The sequence below is a fragment of the Pteropus alecto genome, unplaced genomic scaffold, assembly GCF_000325575.1.
Source record: "Pteropus alecto unplaced genomic scaffold, ASM32557v1 scaffold202, whole genome shotgun sequence".
Lineage (NCBI taxonomy): Eukaryota > Metazoa > Chordata > Mammalia > Chiroptera > Pteropodidae > Pteropus > Pteropus alecto.
Window position 1 is genome coordinate 2,517,074 of NW_006432451.1, and position 22,216 is coordinate 2,539,289.

A 22,216-nucleotide genomic window follows, 5' to 3' on the forward strand; every position below is an offset into this window, starting at 1 on the left:
CCCCCTCTCAGCTCCCTCGGGCCCCGCGGAGCGGCCCGGTCGGAGCGCCCCCGCGAGCTCGGACCAGGTAAGCCCGGCGGACGCTGGGAGGAGGCCAGGCTGGGAGAGGTGGTTTGGTTGGCTGGTTGGTTATGGATTGGGGGGGGACACACTTGACTGGGGCTGGGTCCCCGAGCTATTGTCCAGCCTCAACCGGAGCCCCGGATTTGGGTGCCGGGAAGTTTAGAGGGAAAGTGTGGGGGGGGAGAGCTCTCCGGGAAGCCCCGCCCACCCCTCCCACCGTCCCCCCTCCCGCGACCGGTATGAGTTGGTCAGAGGAGGTAGGGGAGCCGGGAGATTGTCCCCGGTGCCATCGCCTGTCCGAACGTCCGCGTTTGGGATGTCAAAGCAGCAGTCTGGGGGCCGCACGACTTGGGGGGGGCCTGCCACAGGGGAGCTCATTACCCAGGGCGCCCAGTCCCGGGCCCTGCCGCCCTTTGGACTCCCGGCTTGCGCTCTCTCCCGGAGCCCGCCTGGCCCCAGCTCCACGCAGGCCTCGGGCCGGGCCTCTCGGCGCCCAGGCAGGCTCCTGCGCGCGGTGCCCACGGCTTCGCTGGATTGTGGAGGCTGTCTGGGAGCAAAGCTGCGCGCCCAGGGCGTGTGCCCCCCGAGAGGCAGGGGCTTAAGTTCTCTCCAGTTATGCTTATGCTGCCTGTGTCGGGGTGGAGGTTCGGCGTTCCAGCCCTGACGCTATGAGCCCGACTCCAAAGGGGGCTGGATTTGGGGCCTTCTCTTTGCCACACTTTCTCAGAGCCCTTGTTTAAACTTTAGAAGGTTTGAAGGCAGCTTGTCCCCGCCACCACCGCCACCACCACCATTGTCTGTCATGCCCTTTACTCCTGCCTGGGGAAGGAAGGCTGGAGTGCCTGTCTGCATCTGGTTTCCAGCCTAGCCAGGCTCTGTCATTGAGACCCCACTCTGTCACTTTTCTGAGAGAGGAGCCCTGATCCAGATCTGAGAGATTCTTTCTGGGCAAGGGGGAATGAGCCCTGGGGGAGGGCTTCTCAGGGGGCACCTCCCTCTGTGTCTTTCCTTTCTCTAGGTAGAGGCAGAACCAGGTCAGGCCTGGACTTGTAGCCCAGGAGATCAGGGGATGGGGGTGGGGGCTGGACACAGCCCAGAGGGGCTGGTGCCCGTGGCAGCTATGTGTCCCATCTCCTTTGGCCTGGTTCTGTGTACACGTTCCACCCCAGTGCAGACACCTCCTTGATTGGAATGCTAAGGGTAGCCTGGGGAAAGGAGAGAAATTCAAAATGCCCAAAAGTTGGAGATTTGGGGGAATTATGTCCTCTTCCCTTCCAGATTTTTGTAGCTCTTTTTGCAAGGGTACCGCCCCAGGACATGTTTCTGGATCCTTGTAGGCTTCTGGATTCCTGCTCACCCTGTGGGCAGGGGATGGACAGATGTATCATCTAGAAAATAGGATATCTGGTGAAAGTGACTTCATGGGCCCTGGATGCCCCCTCCTCAGAAAGAGGCTGGGAGCCCATAGAAATCTCAACCACTTGGGCATTCCCCCAGTCCCATAGGGAAGGAACAGTAATTAATGTTAATTAGTGCATCTGGGCTTCGGAATGACTGAGTAGGATGGTCAGTGATTGGCAGGACAGAGCTATGCGTATGTGTCTTGAGCCCTGCTCCCACCCTCACCCTCAGGTTTGCAAACCCTGGTACATCCTGCCCGTTGAGGAAATATTAAAACCAGAAGGAAACATCAAAAGAAGAGGTAAAGCAATTAGAGATCTGTTCCCAGCTGGACCTTTAATCAGCTGTGTCATCTTGGTGGGCCTCTTTCTTTGGGCTTCAGTTTCCCTGCTTGGAATAAATGACTTCTCAGGTCTCTTTTCTCTGAGCTTCTCCCAGAGTCTCTGTCTCCTAGTCAGCTGGCCTTCCTTCTCCTCCCATTATGGAATCTAAACCTGATGGGGTCTGGAGAAGTGAGTGGGTGATCCCATGGTCTAAGGAAGAAAATGAGGACAGATTAGGGGTGACTGAGGAGTAACTAAACCAGGTGAGCGCAGCTGAAAAAGTTGCAGGCAGCAGGCGTCGAGGGACGGGGAGGCCAGGTGGAGTTGGGGAACTTGCCCTCTGAAGTGGTGGTAGTAGGTCTGGCAAAGCTAGATGGGATGAATGGTATTCAGAGGCCACTTGGATGGCGGGCCCCCCTGCCTGACTCCCAGACCCCTCTAGGGGCTCAGTGTTAAGCTGGAAGGGCGCCGAAGCTATCAGCCCTGCCCACCTTCTCAGGAAGGGGAGAGGAGCAGAGGGTTCTACTCACAGTGAGGAAAGCAGGAAAAAGGCTGGTAGTGCCAGGCCACAGGGAGCTGGGGAGCCATGATGGCTCTATATGCTGCAGCTTTCTGTGACTGTGGCTCAGAGATCACACTCCCTTCTTCCCACATGGGAGCTGCAGAAGCTGTTGGGTCCCAGGGGTGGCCTTGAGGACCCAGGTATCCGGGGACCTAGGGGCAGCCCTGGGGCCATGGCAGGAACTTCTCTGGTCAGACCTGGAGCAGAGGTCAACAGATCACACTTGGCTCTGTCCCCATGGCCTTGCCTTGCCCTCCCCTCCCTCCTGGTGTTGTGCCAGCCTAGAGTTGTCTGCAAGAGAGGTGCTGCTCCTCCAGAGAGGACACTGGATGGGAGAGGGCTCTGCCTGTTCTCTCAGGGTCCCACAGGAGGCTGTAGGCAGGGGCCAGAGAATCCTATCACTCTGAGGATCCCTTAAGCTTCAGCCTTTGAGGTTTCCTAGAGTGCTGATTGTTTCCTGTACTCCCTGCCAGGCCTGAAAGGACAGGAAGTGATAGAGGGAAATGAGAGTGCAACTGTGTGTGACGCTGGATGTGTGTGAGGGGAACCGAGTGGGACATTCTGTGTGGGTGAAACTGTGTGTGGGATGGATATGTGTGTGAGAGACAACCAGGTAAAACCAGTTTGTGTATGTGACTGCATGTGAGGCTGGACATGCACAAGAGAAACTGTATGTGACATTGTGACTTTTTAACATTCATGTGTGTGAAAGAAACTGACAGTCTCTGTGTATGACTGATATAGCACATACATGAGAAAAACCAAATGATGTTCTTAGTGTGCAGCTGTGTGCATGGCCATCACACGGGATGTGTTTATGAAAGACATATCAGTATGAGCCTATCAAACCATGAGTATGAGCCTGTGTCTGATACTGGTTGGGATTTTGATGCTCTACATGTGCGAGGGACACTGCAATTGTATGATGCTGTGTGTGTCAGAAGTAGAATGAATGACCTTCTGTGTGATATATGATGCTGTGGCATGACTCTTTATGATGCTACATGTGTGCGAACAGCATATGAGATGATCTCAGGTTTATAGAAACTCTGAGGATCTGTGTGTGTGACTGTATGTGACACTATGTATGAGAAAAACTATGACAGTATGGTGTGTGTGTGCATGTGTGTAAGGGAGAAACCATTGTGACATGGTAGACTATATCCAATACACTATAAGTGTGCTGAGAAGCTGTTGTGATAAGCTGAGTGTGAAATAAGGTGTGTAGGATGAAACTGAGCACAAGAAAGAAACTGCATGTGTGTGCTGCGTGTAAGAGAAACTGTGGGGTGTGACTGAGACTGCCTCTGTGGGTGGTCACTATCTGAGATTGTTTGGGACTGTAGGACAGTGTGGGCGACATCGTTCAGGCTGCGCCAGATATAGAGTGGGATACTGTGTGTGACTAATTTGGGGGCCTGTGACCCTGATGCATGTGGTGTCTGTATGGGGGACCATGAAAAACAACTGTTCAAAACAACAAGGAATGCACTTAATGCCACTTAAAAATGGTTAAAATAATAAATTTAATGTTACGTGTATTTCCTCACAATAAAATTTTTAAAAAAGGGGGTGGGGAGAGATACATGTAATAGTGAACGTGAAAGACGGTGTCTGTGAAGAGGATTGTGTATGTAAGAGAGAGAGAGAAGGAGCCCAGAGAAAGCCTGTGTGTTTATAGATGATATTGTGACTCATGATGGGGGGATTCATTGAGTGACTGGTGGCACCTCAGTCTGTGACAGAGTACAAGGGGTTTGGGTTGAGGCAGGCTGGTGGGAGTAGAGGTGCTGACAGGTTAATTGAGAACCGTGGAACCCTGTTTCCCAAGTTGCCCATTAACTGCATCTCTGTCCCCACCAACTTGGATACCTGGCCTTCACTGGTCTGAGATAAGATGAGGAGACAGGACAGAATCTCATGATGAGGGCGAAGGGAGGTCTGGGAACCGGGCCCTTTCTCTCTGCAAAAGGTTTGAGGGCTCTGAGTCTTTACCTTCCCACCCTCCTACAACTCCTTGGGGTGGGGTGCATGCTGACAGTGAGGAGGAGCTTTGGAGAAGGAAGCCCGGGGGGCTGGCCAGCCCCTCTACTCCCTGAGAAGCCTGTGCCCTGAGTATGGGGGCGTGTGGCACAGTCTTGATTCCCAAATTGGAAGCACATTAATGAGCGGGGGAGAGGGGAGGAGGCCCCCCACCTCCCTCCTAGTGGGCTCTGCAAATTGTTTCCGCCTGTAAAAATCCCGACCCTACTCCAGGGAAGAGGGTATTATTCCCTCCCCAGCCTGGCAGGGTGTGGCCACCAGGCAGGGTCCCTCAGGGGTCCTTGGACGGGAGATGGAGGAGGCATCCCGTTCCTCTCTCTGGTCCCAACAAAAGCAGGGCCACTTCTAGGGTGGGAGCCTCTGGCAGCTGGAGAACAGCTGGCCCTGCTGTGGGGGCTGGTGGGGAGGAAAGGGAGAAAGGCAGAGGGAGTGGGGAGGCTCCCTTAGCCGTCATCAGCTACCCTCCCCATCATCAACCCCCTGGCTGGTCAGCCCAGCCCAGGTTTGGGGGCGGTATTCTGGACAGAACTGCTGATTTCACTAATCTTCCCACATTTTTGAGTGATCACTCAAAGTGAGAGTACTTTGGAGGCTGGGGTCGCTGCAAGAGTGGACAGCTGCTGGCCGCTAGACCCAGTAGAGTCACCAGGCTCAGTTTGTCCTCCCAGTGGGGCTGGTACAGTGGTAGGGATAAGCGTGTGTTTGGGGGGGCACCTGCCTGGACTTGCCTTGTCTACATTCCCCACCAGGGCAGAGACTTTGGGGGAGCCCAAGTTTCAGGCCTGTCCTCCAACTTTAAAAGGGAGAGTGGTCTGGAGGCTGATGGGGGGCTTATAGGGGTGGGGGTCTAGGGCTTCTGAACCTGCCCAAATCTAACCTCTATCCTTGGAGCTGTCCAACCAGTTATTTCAGCAGGCCTGGCCCCAGGGTGAGGAGTGGGCAGCAAGGTGTCGCTTTCCTCCCTGAGGGCCCCAAAGCCTGCTCACCCAGCCTACTCACCACTAAAGGCCCTGGGAGAGGGGAAGCAGGTGTGTGTGGCTGATCAGACTGAGTGTAAAGGCAGATGAGACCATAGGAGGTCCACCGCCTGTCGCCTGTCGTAATAATGGGGCTTCTGCAGAGGGAGATGAGAGGTCATCTGTGAGGAGGTGGGAGAGCAGATGGGACAGGAATGAGCATGCCCCTGTTGTAGCTGACCCTAGATCCCTACAGTGGCTTTCCTTCTTTCTGGGTCTGCCCTGGTCTGTGGGTCTTTCTGTCATTTGCACATGCTCTCTCTCTGGCTCTTTCTTGCATGCGTTCTCTCTCTCTTCCTCCCTTCCCCCTCACCCTTCTCTCCCTCCTGGCTTACCCCCTCCCTCCCTGCCTGACTGTATCTGAATTTACTGATCTTTCCCCTTACTGCTCCTTTTAACCCCTCCTCTCTTTAGCCTACCCCCAACTCTCCCGCACACCATCTCCCTCTTGCCCTCCTGTCTGTCCGAAGCTCTACCCCGCTTGCCTCTCACTTGGGTCTTTCTTCCTCTCTCCCACCTCTCAGCAAGGCAGAGGTTCTACACACCTGGGCAAGCAAGTCAACAGAGAGCTGGGGGTGGGGTTGCGGGGAACTCACCACCTCTCCCAATCCCTCTCTGTACAGGGGAGATGAGACCCTATCCCAGGCTGAGGCTGCCCCCCCCCAGGGGGGCGTGCCCTCTCACCCCAGGCAGCTCCCTGGAGTCCTCCTCTTCCACCAAGGCTGAGTCTCACGTTTGCCTCATTTCAGCCCTGCAGCTGTCTGAGGAGCCCTTGGCTTCCTCCTTCACCCCAGGCTGGGTCCCAGTGTTTGGGGGTCTAAGGAGAAGCAGGTGGGCACACACTAGTTTCTGCCCTGATCCCACAGCAGTAACTCTGGGAAGACGGGAGCTGCCAGTCCACACTCCTCTCACTGACTTCCTCTAGAGTGTATAGGACAGAGATCCCAGTTCAGTCCCTAGCCTGGTGCAGCTGTCTGCCCACCATCGCCCGTGTGGGTGTCACCTGGTCACCCACACAGCATACTTGCACACATGTGCTCCTGTGCATGGCTGTGTGGGGCGGGGGTCACCTGTGCGCCCCTGTGTTGGTGGCTCTGCCTACACTAGAGTTCCTAGAAAGTAAGTCTTGCATGAGCCCCTGAGCCAGCGGAAGGGATGGGGGTCCCACTTTTCTCTCTGACTGTCCTTGTAGCTGCCCCCTGGCTCCCCTCCCCCTCACCAGCTGCCAGCAGTCCAAGCCAGGGGCTGCCCCGCCCCCCCAGTCTGTCCCAGCTCCCAAGCACTGCTGTGTTCGCCATATTTGGCCACAGTGCTCCTGCGGGGGGCGGGGCGGGACTGACATCACCCCAAGAAGGGGGGCCACTGCCTAGATGAGGGGAGGCAAGCAGAGACTTGGGGGAGGCAGCAAAGTTGCTTTCAAAAGTCAGGCTGCCAGGATCCCCCCATGCTCTGGGCTTCCATTGCTCTGAGGGAGGCCGCAGGAAAGGATTTGGGGGAAAATGAGTTGAGGACTCTGTTGGGAGGGGTCTTAGCTCACTGTCCTCCCTCTTCTGCCTCCCCTCTGACAGCTTGTGGCAATGTCAGGCCTGGGGGCAGGCCCTGTATCCCAACTTCCTCAATGTAAGAGTCACTGGGTCCCCTAGAGTCCCTGCTCTCACATTTTTATTCCAAAAGCTTGGCCTCGGGATTGAAAAGAGGATAGAGATAGGGATACAGCTCCCTGGGGTAAAGACAGGCAGGAGTAGATGAGTCTGTCTTCCTGACCTGTCAGGAGCGTGGCTTCCTCTCTCCCTGGAGGCCCTTTGGCATGGGAGCTATTCCTGGTGGTCTCAGAGGGCTCACTAAAAGGTCTACCACAGTGCTGGGGTCCTTTAAGTTGCTCCAGCCACTTGGGCTAAGGAGGGCCCCTTTGTCTGGACCCCACTAGGCAGATCAGGGTGGTTGCTGTGACAGCTGGACCGCCTTTCTCACCTTTCTCACTATAGGTGATGGAGCTTCTCAGCCCCATCCGCTTGGTTAAGAGACTGAAGCCAGATCGCCTGGGTTCGGAACCTGGCTCTAGCACTTAACTAGCTGTGTGTCCTTGAGCAAGTTGCTTAACCTCTCTGTTCCTTGGTTTCCTCATCTGTAAAGTGGGAATAATAATAGTATATACCCCATAGGTTACTCTGAGAATTAAATGAGTCAGCGTGTGTAAAATCCCAGCACAGTACCTGTCGTATGGCGGGTGCTGTCAATAGTGGTAATGTTAAGTCTAAAACAATATATCCAGCTGATATTGAGGCCCTTCAGGCCCTCCCCATCCCATGTCACTCCCCATCCCCTTCAAGCCTCCCTAAGCAAACAGGTGGCCCCACAGGGAGAACCCCCACCCATTCTACAGGAGATGGGATTCATGTTTGAGGGGAAAGACCTGCCCCAACTTTCCCTGAAGCCCAGAGCAAAGTCCCAAGATCTAGCCCTCTTGGCCTCTGAGTCTTCCAGGACCCTGGTATACATTGGGCATGCAGATTCTTAGGCTAAAGTGAGGGACTCGGAGCTGAGTGTGTTGGGGGGACTGGCTGGGTGTGGTCTAAATAAACTAGCCTTGCGTGTGCAGGGAACTCAAAGTTTACAGAGCCCTGGCCCATCTGCGATGTGGGCCAGGGCAGGGGCCGGCATGTGGGTGGTTTATGGGCTGCTGTAGGGCCAAGAGGTACGGGAACAGGAAGTGGGATGGAGGAGCGGGTGGGGTTGAGCAAGGCTGTTGGCTGGGCACCTTCTCAGCTGCTCCCTTGCCAGCCAGTGTCTCTTGCAATTCCTGGGGCACTTCCTGCCTTACGTTTAGATTCCTTGGCAGGGTTCTTTAGAGTTATCTTTTGGGTCCCACAGCAGGTCCTCAGCAGGGTTGCATTTGTGCTGCGGGGAAAATGAGGGGCTGAGTGTCCCTAGTTGGGGATCCAGATGACAGGGAGGAGGAGCTAGCAGAATAGGAGCCAAGGAGCCCCTCTGAGAGCTACAGAAATGCCAGGCCCTGCCCCTTGTGTTCCTCTTCTCTTTGCTCATCATATGCCTTTGACAGCTGACTGACCTAGTGTGCCTCGGTTTTGCCTTGTCTGAATAATGGGCATCACTCTTTACCCTCGCTGCCTTAGATTTGGAGATTGAATGACTATGAAAGTCCTTTTTTCCCAAAGAAGTGCTATGTGGATATAAGGCATTTTTGTTGTTATTGATCGCAACCAGTGCTGTAGTGAGTGCTATGAGCTAGGCATTGTGGTTGGCACTTTGTCATGATCTCATTTAATTTTAATCCTCACAACCTCAAGGAGATCCTTTCCTCTTTTTATGGGACTGGGGGTTGAAAAGGTGAAGTAATTCATCCAAGGTCACACAGCACTGAATAAGCTTAATTTCTGGTTACCTCCCAGAGCACCTGCCTTTACTCCTCTGTGTCTGTCCCCCAGGCTCAGGCTGCCCAGTGGGCTCAGGCCCAGAGCCCAGAGTAACCAGCACAATAGCGTCCAACAGCTGGAACGCCAGCAGCAGCCCCGGGGAGGCCCGGGAGGATGGGCCCGAGGGCCTGGACAAGGGGCTGGACAACGATGCGGAGGGAGTGTGGAGCCCGGACATCGAGCAGAGCTTCCAGGAGGCCCTGGCCATCTACCCACCCTGCGGCCGCCGCAAGATCATCCTGTCAGACGAGGGCAAGATGTATGGTGCGTGTCGGGAGGCACAGGGACACTGGACAGGACTGGGGGAGGCAGCCTGGCCTTCCCAGGCCCCTCCCCCTGCTCTCTGCCCCCTCACCCAACCGGTTTGGCCAAGTCTTGAGGCCGCCAGCCCGCCATGGGCGAGTCTGGGCGTGCAAGCCTGTGTGTCTGGATCCTCCTCATAAACAAGCCAGGCTTGCCCCCTCCACCAGCGAGAGCTCTCAAGAGCTTGGCCCTTGACACCCCCATCTGCTTCTCCTCTCCTCCCCCCTGCTGGCCTGGAGGTTTCACAGCGACTCAGTGGGCTTGGGAAACTGGGTCAGTCCACTGTGCTCCAGGCTAGGCTTGGGAGAGGGTCCTTCCCCTGGGAGGATGTCAGGGAGCCCGAGGGGTGAGGCCTGGGGCGGAAGTCCCAGCACAGAGCAGGGTTTCCCATTGGTGAGTTCCTTCCATTGCTTTGGGGAGGGGAGGGCTGCAAGGTAAGCCACAGTGTGACAAGGGCCTGTATTGGGAAGAAGGCTAGAGAGACTCATTCATTCTTCAGACCCCCTCCCAAGTCTCTCTTGTTCCTCTGGCCCCTCTCCTTGCTGCCTTGCCCACCTCCTGCCTCCAGAAGGGAGTGTCGCCCCTTGTCCAGCCCTGAGAGGGCTCTCCCAGAGCTGCATTTTTGGGATAACTCAGCCCTTCTGGGCCTGGCTCTTTGCCAACTCCTTCCAACCCTCCCTGACAGCCTATGGTTGACTGAGGCAGGCCCTCAGCTTGTCCTCTCCCAGCATCCAGTACCATGGCGGGTACAGGAAGGAGACAGCTGGGCCGAGTGGTAAGGGCTGCCCCATGTCCTCTGCCCCCACCCTCTTTTCACACCTACCCCTAGCACCAGAGCACCACTCATGGGGCAGGCAGATGTTCCAGGATGCCTTCCTGAGGGTGGGGGCTGCCTGCCCCAACTGCCACCTCCCAGATGGCTGGGGCAGCCCCACAGGGTATTTTTAGATAGGGCGGAGGGAGTGGGGTGGAGAGGGGAAGGCAGGAAGGGAGGAGCAGTGGGGCTGGTTCTGTCATTGAAGAGGAATTTGGAGAATGTGGGGAGGCTGTGAGGTTAGGGGGCAAGGGGCCTGGATTTGGGGGTAAGAGGTATACACCCAGGGGATGCTGAGATATGCTTAGCTACGGGTCCCAAGCACCCCTCTCCCAGGGACAAGCCCCCTCAGAGGGTCCATGGTGCTGAGCAGAGCCCCCCACCCCAAGGCTGACAAGCAGTTGGGTTCCCATAGGGCGGGAGAGATACTGGTAACTGGTGACATGGGGGTGACAGGCTCAAGGGCACAGTGACATGCTCAGTGACACATCTTAACACAAGCTATCAGTGTAGGAGGTGTGTTGGAGACCACCCGGTCCTTCCTGCCTATTTCACCAGAGAAGGGAAGGGACTTGTCCAGGGTCCCCCCTCATGTCAAGGACAGCTAGGACAGGAACCCAGTCTAGAACTCTCAGACACACATGGCAATATTAACAGAAACGTCTACTGCCTGGGTCAGGTCTCACACACGAATACACACTCAGAGCTTTGGAGCTGGTGGCAAGCCCTGAAGGAAGGAAGCACTGCTAGGGGCTGGGAGTGAGGGACTCAGCTGCCCTGCTGCCCCTGGGCCACACCTGCCCCTGTCTGCAAGGAAACCTGACATTGTTCCACCTTCCTCCTCCTACTCTGCTGCCCCTATTCACCCCTCTCCCAATGAGCAGACCCCCCCGCCCCCTGGAGGCAGTAGGGGGAGCACCTGGGACTTCCCCACTTTCCTTGTCCACCTGCTTGTGCCCCTGAGGGTGGGGTCAGAGTAAAGAGTGGGGGAGGGAACAGAGGAGCAGTGTTTGAGGGAGGTGCCTTGTGTGGTTCTCAGCTGGTGGGGTGGTCTCCATCCACCAGCTCCCCACTTCGCCCACTCATTTTTTCTCTCACCCAATCTAGGTCGGAATGAGTTGATCGCACGCTATATTAAATTGAGAACAGGGAAGACTCGGACAAGAAAACAGGTAAAGAGACTGTTTATGTAGTGGCCCCTCTGCACACACACATTCTCTCAGCTGCCTCCTTCAACCCCTTTCTGTCCAGAGCTATCCCACTGCCCTGCCCACCTCCTCATAGCTGCCCCTTCACCCAGCCTGCTCCCCTGCCCTCGCCTAGTGACTTCACACCCCCTCAAGCTGCTCCATCACTCTTCCCACTGTCCTCTCTGACCGCCCACCACTCCACCCAAGGCCTTTGCTTCAGTGACCACAGGAAAGCCCCACGGGGCAGCTGTGGCAGCTGCATGCACACTGCCCTGAGAGGCGCACTGACCAGTCAGGGAGACAGATGGTTGGATGGTTGAGTGCAGAGCAGGGTGGCATGGCTGAGATGGGTGGGGGGTGCCGTCGAACAAGCATCTAACCCTGACCAGGCAGGGGAAGGGAAGAGGGAGAGCTAGGAAGGCTTCCTAGCGAAGGTAACACTCAGGATGCATTTTTAAGAAGGAATAAGATTTAGCCAAGCAGAAAAAAAGGGAGGGGATTCTTCCAGGCTGAGGAAGTTGGATATGTAAATAATAATTGCGAATTCGGAGCTAACTTGATATTAATTTATTTGATCCTCACAGCAACCTTACAAGATAGATACAGTAATTATGTCCATTTTACAGATGAGGAAACTGAGGCACAGGGAATTTAAGTAACTTCCTCAAGGTCCCTTGGCTGGTAGGTAGTGGATCCAAGATTCAATCCAATAGGCAAGAAAGAACCTTCAGTCAGCCACGTGGGCTGGGGTGGGGTGTGGTGGTGGAGAATGAAGAGCTGAGGGCCAAGGGTGAGAGATTTGGCTGGAGGCCTGAGGGACAAGTTTTCTCCAGGGGCAGCTGGGGGCCATGAAAGGATAATAGAGCAGGGAGTGGCTGGTAGCAGCTCTCGAGGAATGTTGGCCCAGGCCTGGGGCAGTAAGGCAATGGATTAGGGACCTAGATCCACAGCAGTGGTGGCCTGGGTAGTGGCAGTGGTGAGGGTAGTAGTGGTGGGGATGGGGAACACTTGTTGACTTGAGAGATGATTGGGTGGCTTACAGTCCAGGGAGGGTAGCAGTGTGGTGACAGGCAGTCAGTTGGGGTGGGTTGCACGTGGGGTGTCTAGGAGAGAGGTAGGCTGGAGGCAGGTACCTGGAGGAATGGAGGGCGCCTCTGACCCTCAGCCTTTGTGCCTTGCATCCACCTCCCCAGATCCCCATGCAAGCATATGACAAGCCTGACCTGTCCCACACCACTGTCTCAAAGGAAGATTCTGAGTCCACCCACCAACTGTGGGAGCAGAAACACTCCCTCATTTGTTCAGGCTTTTATTAACCACTCTCCGTAGCCAGCTCATGTTACACAGTATTTATTCATTTAGTAAATTATTGAGCTACTACTATGTTCTAGCAGGGAACCAGATGGTCAAGGGCCCTGTTCCCTGGCCTGGGACTGCAGGAGGAACACTTACTGATCAGACCTCTGGGTTCAAATACGTGCTCTACTACCTGCGGGAAGGGGGTGCTTCGCCTCCCAGCCTCTGTTCCTCATCCATTAAATTAGCTAATATGTGAAGACACTTAGACCAGAATAAGCACCGTACAAGCACTTGTCACTGCCATCACTCTTATTATTACTGTCATTATAAACAGAAAGCCATTCCAGGTGCAAGAGAAGGCACTGTCTCAGTGTGTCTTGCTTCACCCAAAAGATATGTTTATAGGAACCTTTTTCAGAGTGAGAAGGGGCTGAGGGATCTTTACACTCCAACGCTTTGACCAGGGAGGGTAGCAGAACCTCTTCATTCTGGGCCCAGCGTTATACCTGCTCTTGGCCAGGTTTCCCATGCAGCCTGGCTGGTCAATGAGATTTTATTTTAATTATAAAATTATAAAATAAATGAAACCAGCTGTCAGTGAGCTCAGAATTTAAAAAACCATTGGCCCTTGTCATTTTGTGTGGGAGGTACTCCTCTGTTTTTTCTTAGAATTCTGATATCTAATATCTCCTTTAAAGAGGACCCATCCTATGGTTATGAGGACAAGCCATGACTTTATGGGTCACAAAGAACAACCAGCCAACAGGCAAGGTTGTTTTGGTTGTTTTTATTTTACTCTTGGTTTTAGAAATGCTGTTTTAGGTTCTTTTTGTTTTTTGTTTTGTTTTTTTACAGATAGGTACAGCAATTAGTAGCACGTACAATGCCTCCATATTGAAAAAAAAACCAGCTAAATATGACATTAAGATTAAATCCTATGTGACTTTCAACTGTCACAGAGTTGACTACTTGAAGGTGGCCCTCTGTGCTAAGGGTCTACGAGAGTCCTGGTAGCATAGCTCAGTGGTAGAGCAAGTGGACTCTTGAGTCATGCCACCTTGGTTCAAATCCCAGCTCTAGCCTCCAGCTGTGTGACCTTAGATAAGCTGCTTAACCTCTCTGTGCTTTGGTTTCATCATCTGTAAATCTGAAATATTAGTATCAACTTCTTAGTGTTGCTATAAAGGTCAGATGAGTTGGTATGAGTAAAGCGCTGAGAACAATAGATGCGCTCGGTAAATGTCAGTTACTGTCATGACATGAAATGATCAGTAATCTTGCTGGATGTATGTATGATTCCTGTGCAATATGAAGCAGCATGAGGAGCACTCCCCTGGGTCCTAACCAAGTAGTATCCCCCCCACCCCCCAGCATCACATACATAGTAACTTTCAGTCTCTGATTAAAAAGAAAAGAAAACTGTTTCTTTTTGGGGATAAAAACAACTTGCAAAGAAAGCCAATAGCAGTTACTGATAAGGAAAGTGTGAAGCAGCCCAGAGGAGCCATGGGTTCCCTTGTGTTGCATGGGGAAAACAGTGACCTTTATGTTCTCTGGGGCTCAAGGGTCTGTTTGGTAAGCCCCGTAGTACAGACATCCAGGCCGTGATTAGCTTGTGTTTGCCAGGAGAGGGATGCTTCAGGGAGGAGGTGCTAGAGAAGAAATGCAATTAAGAGCATCTGCTGTGTGTGTATACTGCCATTTATCAGTCCAAGGAAAAGGAAGGTGTGTTGGGGAAAAAAGCTGCATGAACGAAGCAGGAGTAGGACCAGGCCTAGTTTTATAGGCTGGCAAGCTGTTGGGGTTCACAGGAGGACTTAGACGATTGTACAGGAGAGATCTTTCATAGAAGATATGGCCTAATGTATAATCCGATGATGGCCATCGTTAGCCTCTGTGGTGCCAATTAGAAGAATGTATCTCCTTTAAGGATACCAGGGAGAAAAAGGTCACCCCTTTTGGGGAAAATAAGAAGATATCCTTTCTCTCGGTTAGATACAGCCCTACATCAGGGCACACAGCTTGGCCAGCAGAGCTCGGACTGGATTTTCGCCCTCACTGGGCTAGGTGCTTTTGTTCAGTAACTGTACATGGCGATTCTAGAAGCCACTATAGGCCTTGATCAAGACAGGGCCAAGAGGAGAGCAGACTGGTAGGGCTGAGGGGTGTCTGCCCACAGGATCCCCACAGATTCCCTTACTTACATTTGTTCCCAGAGATGAAGGCTATGCCTATGGCCACCCCATGCTGTGCCTCCTCACTGTCTGTGTTTTCCTCTCTGGCTGGGCGCGGGGCGGCCCCTAGGTGTCCAGCCACATACAGGTTCTAGCTCGGAAGAAGGTGCGGGAGTACCAGGTTGGCATCAAGGTACGTTGGGTGCTGACTGGGGCCTCCAGCCCCTCCTCGGCCCCTTACCCATGGCGCCTCCACTGCTATCTCTGCACGGCTCAGGCCTCTGCCTTGGCCAGCTCTCTGGCCCCACTGTGCCTCTTTTCTGGCTGAAGCTCTATTCCTGCCTCTTCTTCCACTCTTTCTGCTCTTTTTCTTTCTCTCTCTCTCTCTCTCTCTACAGGTCTCTAGCCACTTGCAGGTTCTAGCCAGGCGGAAATCTCGGGAGATTCAGTCCAAGCTGAAGGTATGGGGTCCCTTGCCACTTGGCCTGGCCCTACCCAGGCTTGTTGCTGTTCTCTGACCCCAGCCTGGGTTAGGGAGGGGGCTGAGGAGCTATCGGGGGTACAGGGGTCTCAGAAACACAAGCAGCAGCAAGAAGACCAAAGGCTGCTTCAGGCAACACAGGGCTACAGCCCTTGGAGACTGAGCGCAAGGGGACAGCCAGCCCTACAGTGAGGGAGAGGAAGATTATTTAGGGACCACTGAGGCCCAGTTCTCTTCTCCATTTTCCTTTTTCTCCTTCCTCCTAATTGCGCCTTGCTAATTGCATGGGGACTTCAGGTGGGCAGGGAGGAAACACTGGAGGGTATTTGCTGGCAGAGCTATTGTGGTGGATGTGGCTGTTCCTTGCATTGGACACTCAATCCTGGATGTTCTGTGGCTGAGGATCTCAGAGCCTGGGGTTCATGGCTCAGGCCTTTGTCAGGGGCCCCGTAGGCTACATTTTCTTCTCCCTGCCCATAGTTGCCCAGCAAACTGGGTGTCCCACCCCAGCCTTCCATGTCTATAGCACAGCTCCGGAGGACATGGACAGACCCAAGGGGTACCAGCTTGCTTCACCATCGAGGTCTCCAGCCTGTTGTCTGTCATCCTACCCTATCCAGGGCACCCCCCAGTTGGAAAGCACTCCCTTTGGGTGGTAGTGGGGCAGGGGGAAGGTCCACAGCTACTGCTGATCTTCCCTGGCTCCTTGGAAGCTGAGAGCCAGGTGGGCTTTGAGTGGAGGGAGGTGAAAAGACATGTCCCCCCAACCCATATATCCTTCATTTGTGCCTCATCTAATCCATTCTCCCTCTCCTTCACAGGCCATGAACCTGGTAAGTAGCACTGACTCTCTCCTGGTGGAAGTTGTGGGAAGAACACCTGATATAGGATTTTCAAATTATGGATTGTAAATCAATTTAATAGATTTGCAAACAGAATTTTTTTTTTTAATGAAATATAATGAAGTATAATGGTTCTTAAACTTTTTTTAATGAAGTATAATGAAATATAATGGTTCTTAAATTTTGGCATGTATCAGAATCACCTGGAGGGGTTGTGAAGACAGATTTTTGGACCTCATCCTCAGAGTTTCTGATTCAGTAGGTCTGAGCTGGGGCCTGAGAATTTGCATTTCTAACAGGCTTCCAGGTGATGCTGGTGTTATTGGTCCATGCACCATACTTTGAGAACCACTAATGGAATATAATAGAAAATCTGACAGTACATGATATGTAAGGCGAAATATTTTGGTACATACAGAGTTATGGAATAAAAATTATTTCTTACTGTGGATTGTGGTCACAGGGGTGATGTACACTTAAGAAACAGGCCCAGATCAGGGCTGAGACCCTCCTTAGCCCACAGAGCACAGCTGGGGCTGTAATCCAGACCTGGACTCCTCAGAGCCCTGAGAGTTTTGGAGGGGGGTCCTGAGGCAAGGCCTTGTCCTGTCTCTGGCCTCACATGATCCCTCCCCTCCCCAGGACCAGGTCTCCAAGGACAAAGCCCTCCAGAGCATGGCATCCATGTCCTCTGCCCAGATTGTCTCCGCCAGCGTCCTACAGAACAAATTCAGCCCGCCCTCCCCTCTGCCCCAGGCCGTCTTCTCCACTTCCTCACGGGTACAGGGGTCCTGGGAGGTGGTCCTGGGAGGTGAGGGAGTGTCTTCAGGGCTGGGCTATAGTGAGGGGCAAGGATACTGAGAGAGCCCTGTGCTTTGTCCCATCTCTGCAGTTCTGGAGCAGCCCCCCTCTCCTGGGACAGCAGCCTGGACCCTCTCAGGAGTGAGTATTGTGGTACATCCTTCCCACACCCTCTTCTTTCCCTTGGCAGCCACACTAGACTTCCCCTCCCATCTGAGCTCCAGCAACAGCTGAGCAAAGTTTTAATTAAAAAACCGGAAGGATGGAGAGCTCCAGTAAGAAAGCTAATGCATCTGTCTGCTCATTCATGTGTTTGTTCATTCATCAACCCACTCATCCACTTGTCATCCATCTTTCAATTATTTTTCACTCAGTTAATCTCCAAATCCACCTCTCAGTCAATGAGTCAGGTTGTTGAGTATACTTGGTTCTTTTAATTCTAAGATGACTTTCATCCTGAGATACACCCTCAGCTCTTCAGGGTGAGGTTGAAATGCTACATTAAACGCGCACATCAATTGTGAGATGCAGCAGGATTTCACAAAAGTTAAAATGTGAAGAAAACAAAAAGCTTGTGAGTTAGTCAGCATGCATTTTCGGGCCTCTGCAGCAAGGCTGGGTGGCTCCCTTTTGGGATCCCAGATAAGACACCAAGTGATTGGGCCAGGTGGAACATGGGGAAGTGGGTGACCCTCTAACCAGGCTGTGCTCCTGTCTGCAGCATCAAGCCCTTTGCACAGCCAGCATACCCTATCCAGCCTCCCCTGCCGCCGACGCTCAGCAGTAAGTTTCCCATGAGGCTGCCACCACCACCAGTCCCACCCTTGGCACCTGCACCTCTGCTTGGAAGAGCTGGGACTCAACTTGTGTGTGTGTGTGTGTGTGTGTGTGTTTGCACTGGGAGGAAGGAGTGAGTGGCATCTATGGGGGATTGGGACATCCAGAAATAGCCCCCTTACCTTTTACAATGTTGCTTCCTGAACTCTGCTACAAGTAACACTGAGAGTATTACACTTATATACTGTATGTATATAAACTTCCTTGTAACGAAGGTTTTGGGATTCTGGGTAATTTTTATTTTTCCCTTTTGACTTGACTACATTTTTAGTTCGAACACACATTAATAGTGACAAAGGAAAAATTCACCGATGTATACTACTAGGGCCACCACACATGGGTCATGTAGCTTGTGCACTGTACAAGGACACCTGGCAGGGGAGTCAAAATCCAGCCTGTGTTCCCACTCAAAAGGCATGTCATTTTCTAGTTTGCACAAAGGCTTTGTGCAGGCTTGGGGCCACATGCAGATGAGAGTCCACCTTGTCCTCCAGGTTACGAGCCCTTGGCCCCGCTCCCCCCAGCTGCTGCCTCTGTGCCTGTGTGGCAGGACCGCACCATCGCCTCCTCCCGGCTGCGGCTCCTTGAGTATTCCGCCTTCATGGAGGTGCAGCGAGACCCTGACACGGTAATGTGTTTGGGTGCAATCGTGGGGAGACTCTGGCATGGTGGTCCAGGGCCACAGCTCAGGGTCATGGGGTTTGGAAGCCATAGGGCAGTTCTATCCTCGTGCAGCCCCCCTGGGCCTGCACACTTGAGTGCTCCCCTGACCCGGTACTGGGCCCTCCCCACAGTACAGCAAACACCTGTTTGTGCACATCGGCCAGACGAACCCCGCCTTCTCGGATCCACCCCTGGAGGCGGTCGATGTGCGTCAAATCTATGACAAGTTCCCGGAGAAAAAAGGTGGACTGAAGGAGCTCTATGAGAAGGGGCCGCCTAATGCCTTCTTCCTCGTCAAGTTCTGGGTGAGCTGCCCTCATCCCTCTCTGCTCCCAACCAACCCAGATGTGCAGTACACCTGGACCCACCCTGTTGACCACCTCTCTCCCTGTGGTCTGTGGGCAGAGTGCCGGAGATGGGTCCTTGGGCAGGATCCTGATGTGGCATGGCAGGGAGCCTCCCTCAGGCCTCTCTAGCACCTAATGGCACCCCCGCCTCTTCTTCCAGGCCGACCTCAACAGCACCATCCAGGAGGGCCCGGGAGCCTTCTATGGGGTCAGCTCCCAGTACAGCTCAGCCGATAGCATGACCATCAGTGTCTCCACCAAGGTGTGCTCTTTTGGCAAGCAGGTGGTAGAGAAGGTGGAGGTGAGTGGGGGCTCTCGGGGCAGAGGTGGGGATGAGAGGAGTGGTGGGGCCAGGAGTAGGTGGGCTGAGCGATGCCTTCCCCACGGCTCTCCACAGACAGAGTACGCCAGGCTGGAGAACGGGCGCTTCGTGTACCGCATCCACCGCTCGCCCATGTGCGAGTACATGATCAACTTCATCCACAAGCTGAAGCACCTGCCCGAGAAGTACATGATGAATAGTGTCCTGGAGAACTTCACCATCCTGCAGGTGTGGGAGGCACAGGAGTTTTGGGGGGTCCTGGGAGGGTGCCAGGCACAGGGGTCTCAAAGCGGGGGTGGCCAGACCCATCGTTCAGAGACAGAGACTGAGCCCCAGAAAAGAGCAGAGTCTGCTCAGCCTCCACACTCCTTGGCCCTGTTCCACCTGACCTCCTGAATCTTCCTGTCCTGCCCCCAGGTGGTCACAAGCCGTGACTCCCAGGAGACCCTCCTCGTCATTGCTTTTGTCTTCGAAGTCTCCACCAGTGAGCACGGGGCCCAGCACCATGTCTACAAGCTTGTCAAAGACTAGAGTGCTCTCTGCCCCTACCACCAGGATCCAGGACGAGCATCTTTTCCACACATCTGCCTGGCACCCCCAGGGGTCCAGGATTGAGGATTCATCTGCCTGCCAGGCCTCAGACCCAGGACCCAGCAGGCCTCCCTACCTACCCCCAGCACACACACTCCCTGCCACTGTTCTGCGCTTTAATTGTGGGAGAAGAGAGTGGGGCTCAGCGGTGGGGCAGCCTGGCTGGGATGCTGAGCCACCATCACCCAGTTCTGCCCAGCCTCGAGTGAATGGGAGGACACCTTTGGGTTCAGTCAGGTGTGCGCGGCCACTGGCCCCTCAGGGGAGTGTGCCAGCTGGTGAAAGTAGAATGGAGGGGAGGCGGAATGCAGAGGCCACAAGGGGGAGTGTCGAGTTGGGGTTGGGTTAAGAAGAAGAGAGAGGGCCCATACTTTCTTTGTACCTGCTATGTGCCAGGCCCCCTCTGTGCCTCGTGCCATCCTCAGGCAAGCACGGGTCTTGGTGTCTCAGATGAGGTTCTGAGACTCTGAGTAGTTAAGGAACCTGTAGGGGTGGTGGGCAGAATTGGAGTGCTCACCCAGGGTTGCCTGTCCCCAGAGCCCAGGTTTACACTACCTCCCTTGAGTGGGACCAGCCCCAGGGCATACGGGAGGGACTAGGGCCAGCTGGGTTGGGGGCCCCCTGACACAGGGGAGCAACTGCTTTTGATCAGGCAAGAAAGGAGAGCCGCAGATATTCAGCACTTGTTGGGTGCCCTCTGTTAGCCCGCAATCCAGCCAGAGGCTTCAGGAGCCTCTTGCGCCCACCTCCCGCAAGCTGCCCTGGCCCAGATCTTTTGTCAAGACCCCGCAGCAGCCTCCTGATAGGGGAAGGCCCCTGGAGGCAGGTGCAGGCTCAAAACTAGGCTGGAGGGTCAAGTAGGAAGATGGAGTCCCAGCTTCTGGACAGACTCGTGGCCCTGGGACAAGGGGCAGCAAAAGGCTTTGAGAGTTTCTCTTGCCCAAGACTTGGGTTTAGTGACCCCTTGCGGGGCACCACTCCCTTATGTTCTTCCTCACCTCAGTCTCCCTGCCTGGAGCAGCTCCTAAGATCCAGTTCTGGGACTGAAGATTAACCCTTTCCCTGCCGTCCCTTCCCAACACCCAGGCCCTTCAGCTGCCTCGGCCTATCCACCAGCAACCTCTTGGTATTTATGAGTTTCATATGAAGTACTGTGCCCCTTCCCTTCTTTACCCTGCCCCACCCCTGAGCTTCCTGAAGGTCCTCACAGTTTGCATATCGCTCAGGCCACCTCCAAACCCAACCTAGGTTTTATAATGTATATTATATATTTTTTGTGTATTTTTTAAATCCAGCTGTGATGGGTTATATCATAAATGTGGCACGGGGCTGGGGCAGGTGCCATCAAAGCCCAGCTCCTGCTCAAACAAAAAAAAATTAAAGTTATTTGTTTGTGGGTTAATTGTGTGACCAGTCGTGTGCCAGACCTCTGGGTTGGAATAGCTTCAGGTGGCCGCTCCTCCTAGGTTAGGTCCTGGTGTGTCACCCCACCCCACCCTGTCTGCTGGGGGTACCCAAGCCCTACCCCACTCAAAATAGTTATGATTCAAGGGTCCTGTGAAAGCTTGTCAATTCCCACCTTTCTCCAAGCCTTTCCTTCCAGGAGTTAAGCACTGAATTGTGCCCTGCATGGCCCTGAGCTCTTTCTGCCACTTTGTCTCTAAGTGAAGCGACTTACTCAAGGTTACACAACTACTGAGATGGGCTCCCTGCTGAATCCCCACGTCTTCACAGTGACTTCTGTTCTCACTGTCCTGTCCTCACTTTACTCATGAGGAAAGAGCCTCAGGGAGGGTGAGTGCTCTCCCAAGTGGATAGCTGCTATCAGGGGAAGCCAGATTTTATCCTGCTCCTGTCCACTTGGGAAAGACTTTTGTGCTCACACAGCAGGGACCATGGGGGAAGGGGAGAAGGCAGTATCTTTAATTATCTGAAATTTTCTACTTGATAATCTAGTCTTCTAGATCAGCGGTCCCCAACATTTTCAGCACCAGAGACCGGTGCTCCTGTGAAAATTTAATGCCTGATGACCTGAAGTGGAGTTGAGGTGGTGATGCTAGCGCTGAAGAGTGGCTGCAAATAACAGATAAAACTTTACCCGCTAGCCTGCCACTCACCTCCTGCTGTGCAGCCCAGTTCCTAACAGGCCACTGACATATATATTGGTCCATGGCCGTAGGTCATCCTGGTCCAACCTCCAATTTTGTAGATGTGGAAACGGACTGAGTCAGTCAATGGCAACACCAAGATTAGAACCTGATCTGCCTGACTCCAAGTCCATACACCTAGTATACTACTTAAATACTCAGGTGGCCTGTCTTGGTCCATTGCATTGGAGGGACTCCAGATTATCACTTGTAGGATGGGGAGGTACCTTGAGCTCCAGTAAGTTGGGAGGGGGTCCTAGAAGCAGAATTGATTTATGAAAGACCCATGTGCCAGGCCTAGGACTGGATGCAAAATTCAATCTCTGCACTAATAGATGAATACATCAATTGGGTGCTTGAAGCATTATCACGTGGATTGTTGCCTTTTTTAAAAATAATGTAGGTCTCATGCAGAAAACTCAAGGAGTGAAATATGGCCAGCTTTTCTCTTTTCTCTCTCCCCTTACCCCCAACCACAAATGTAACAGATCCAGAAATGGGTAATTACTAGTTTCGAGGTTCCAATGTAGGGAAGGAACCAGGATGAGAAAGTGGGTCTTGTG

General features: G+C 53.6%; 1 protein-coding gene across 3 annotated transcripts; it reads left to right on the top strand.

Moving 5' to 3' along the window:
- Positions 1–1,559: 1,559 nt before the first annotated feature.
- Positions 1,560–20,908, top strand: TEAD3 (TEA domain transcription factor 3). 3 transcript variants are annotated; one of them, XM_015585931.2, is made up of 14 exons: positions 1,560–1,765; positions 8,855–9,106; positions 11,067–11,131; positions 14,753–14,815; positions 15,021–15,083; positions 15,925–15,936; positions 16,588–16,725; positions 16,838–16,887; positions 17,468–17,529; positions 18,078–18,211; positions 18,378–18,551; positions 18,754–18,894; positions 18,991–19,143; positions 19,333–20,908. In XM_015585931.2, exons 1-14 carry the CDS (start codon positions 1,627–1,629, stop codon positions 19,444–19,446), a joined length of 1,560 nt encoding a protein of 519 aa, XP_015441417.2. In that variant the 5' UTR covers positions 1,560–1,626; the 3' UTR covers positions 19,447–20,908. The 3 variants fall into 3 exon arrangements, with proteins under 3 accessions (XP_015441417.2, XP_024899448.1, XP_024899447.1); XM_025043679.1 differs by lacking the exon at positions 15,021–15,083 and having other exon boundaries at positions 1,569–1,765; XM_025043680.1 differs by lacking the exons at positions 15,021–15,083; positions 15,925–15,936 and having other exon boundaries at positions 1,563–1,765.
- Positions 20,909–22,216: the final 1,308 nt, after the last annotated feature.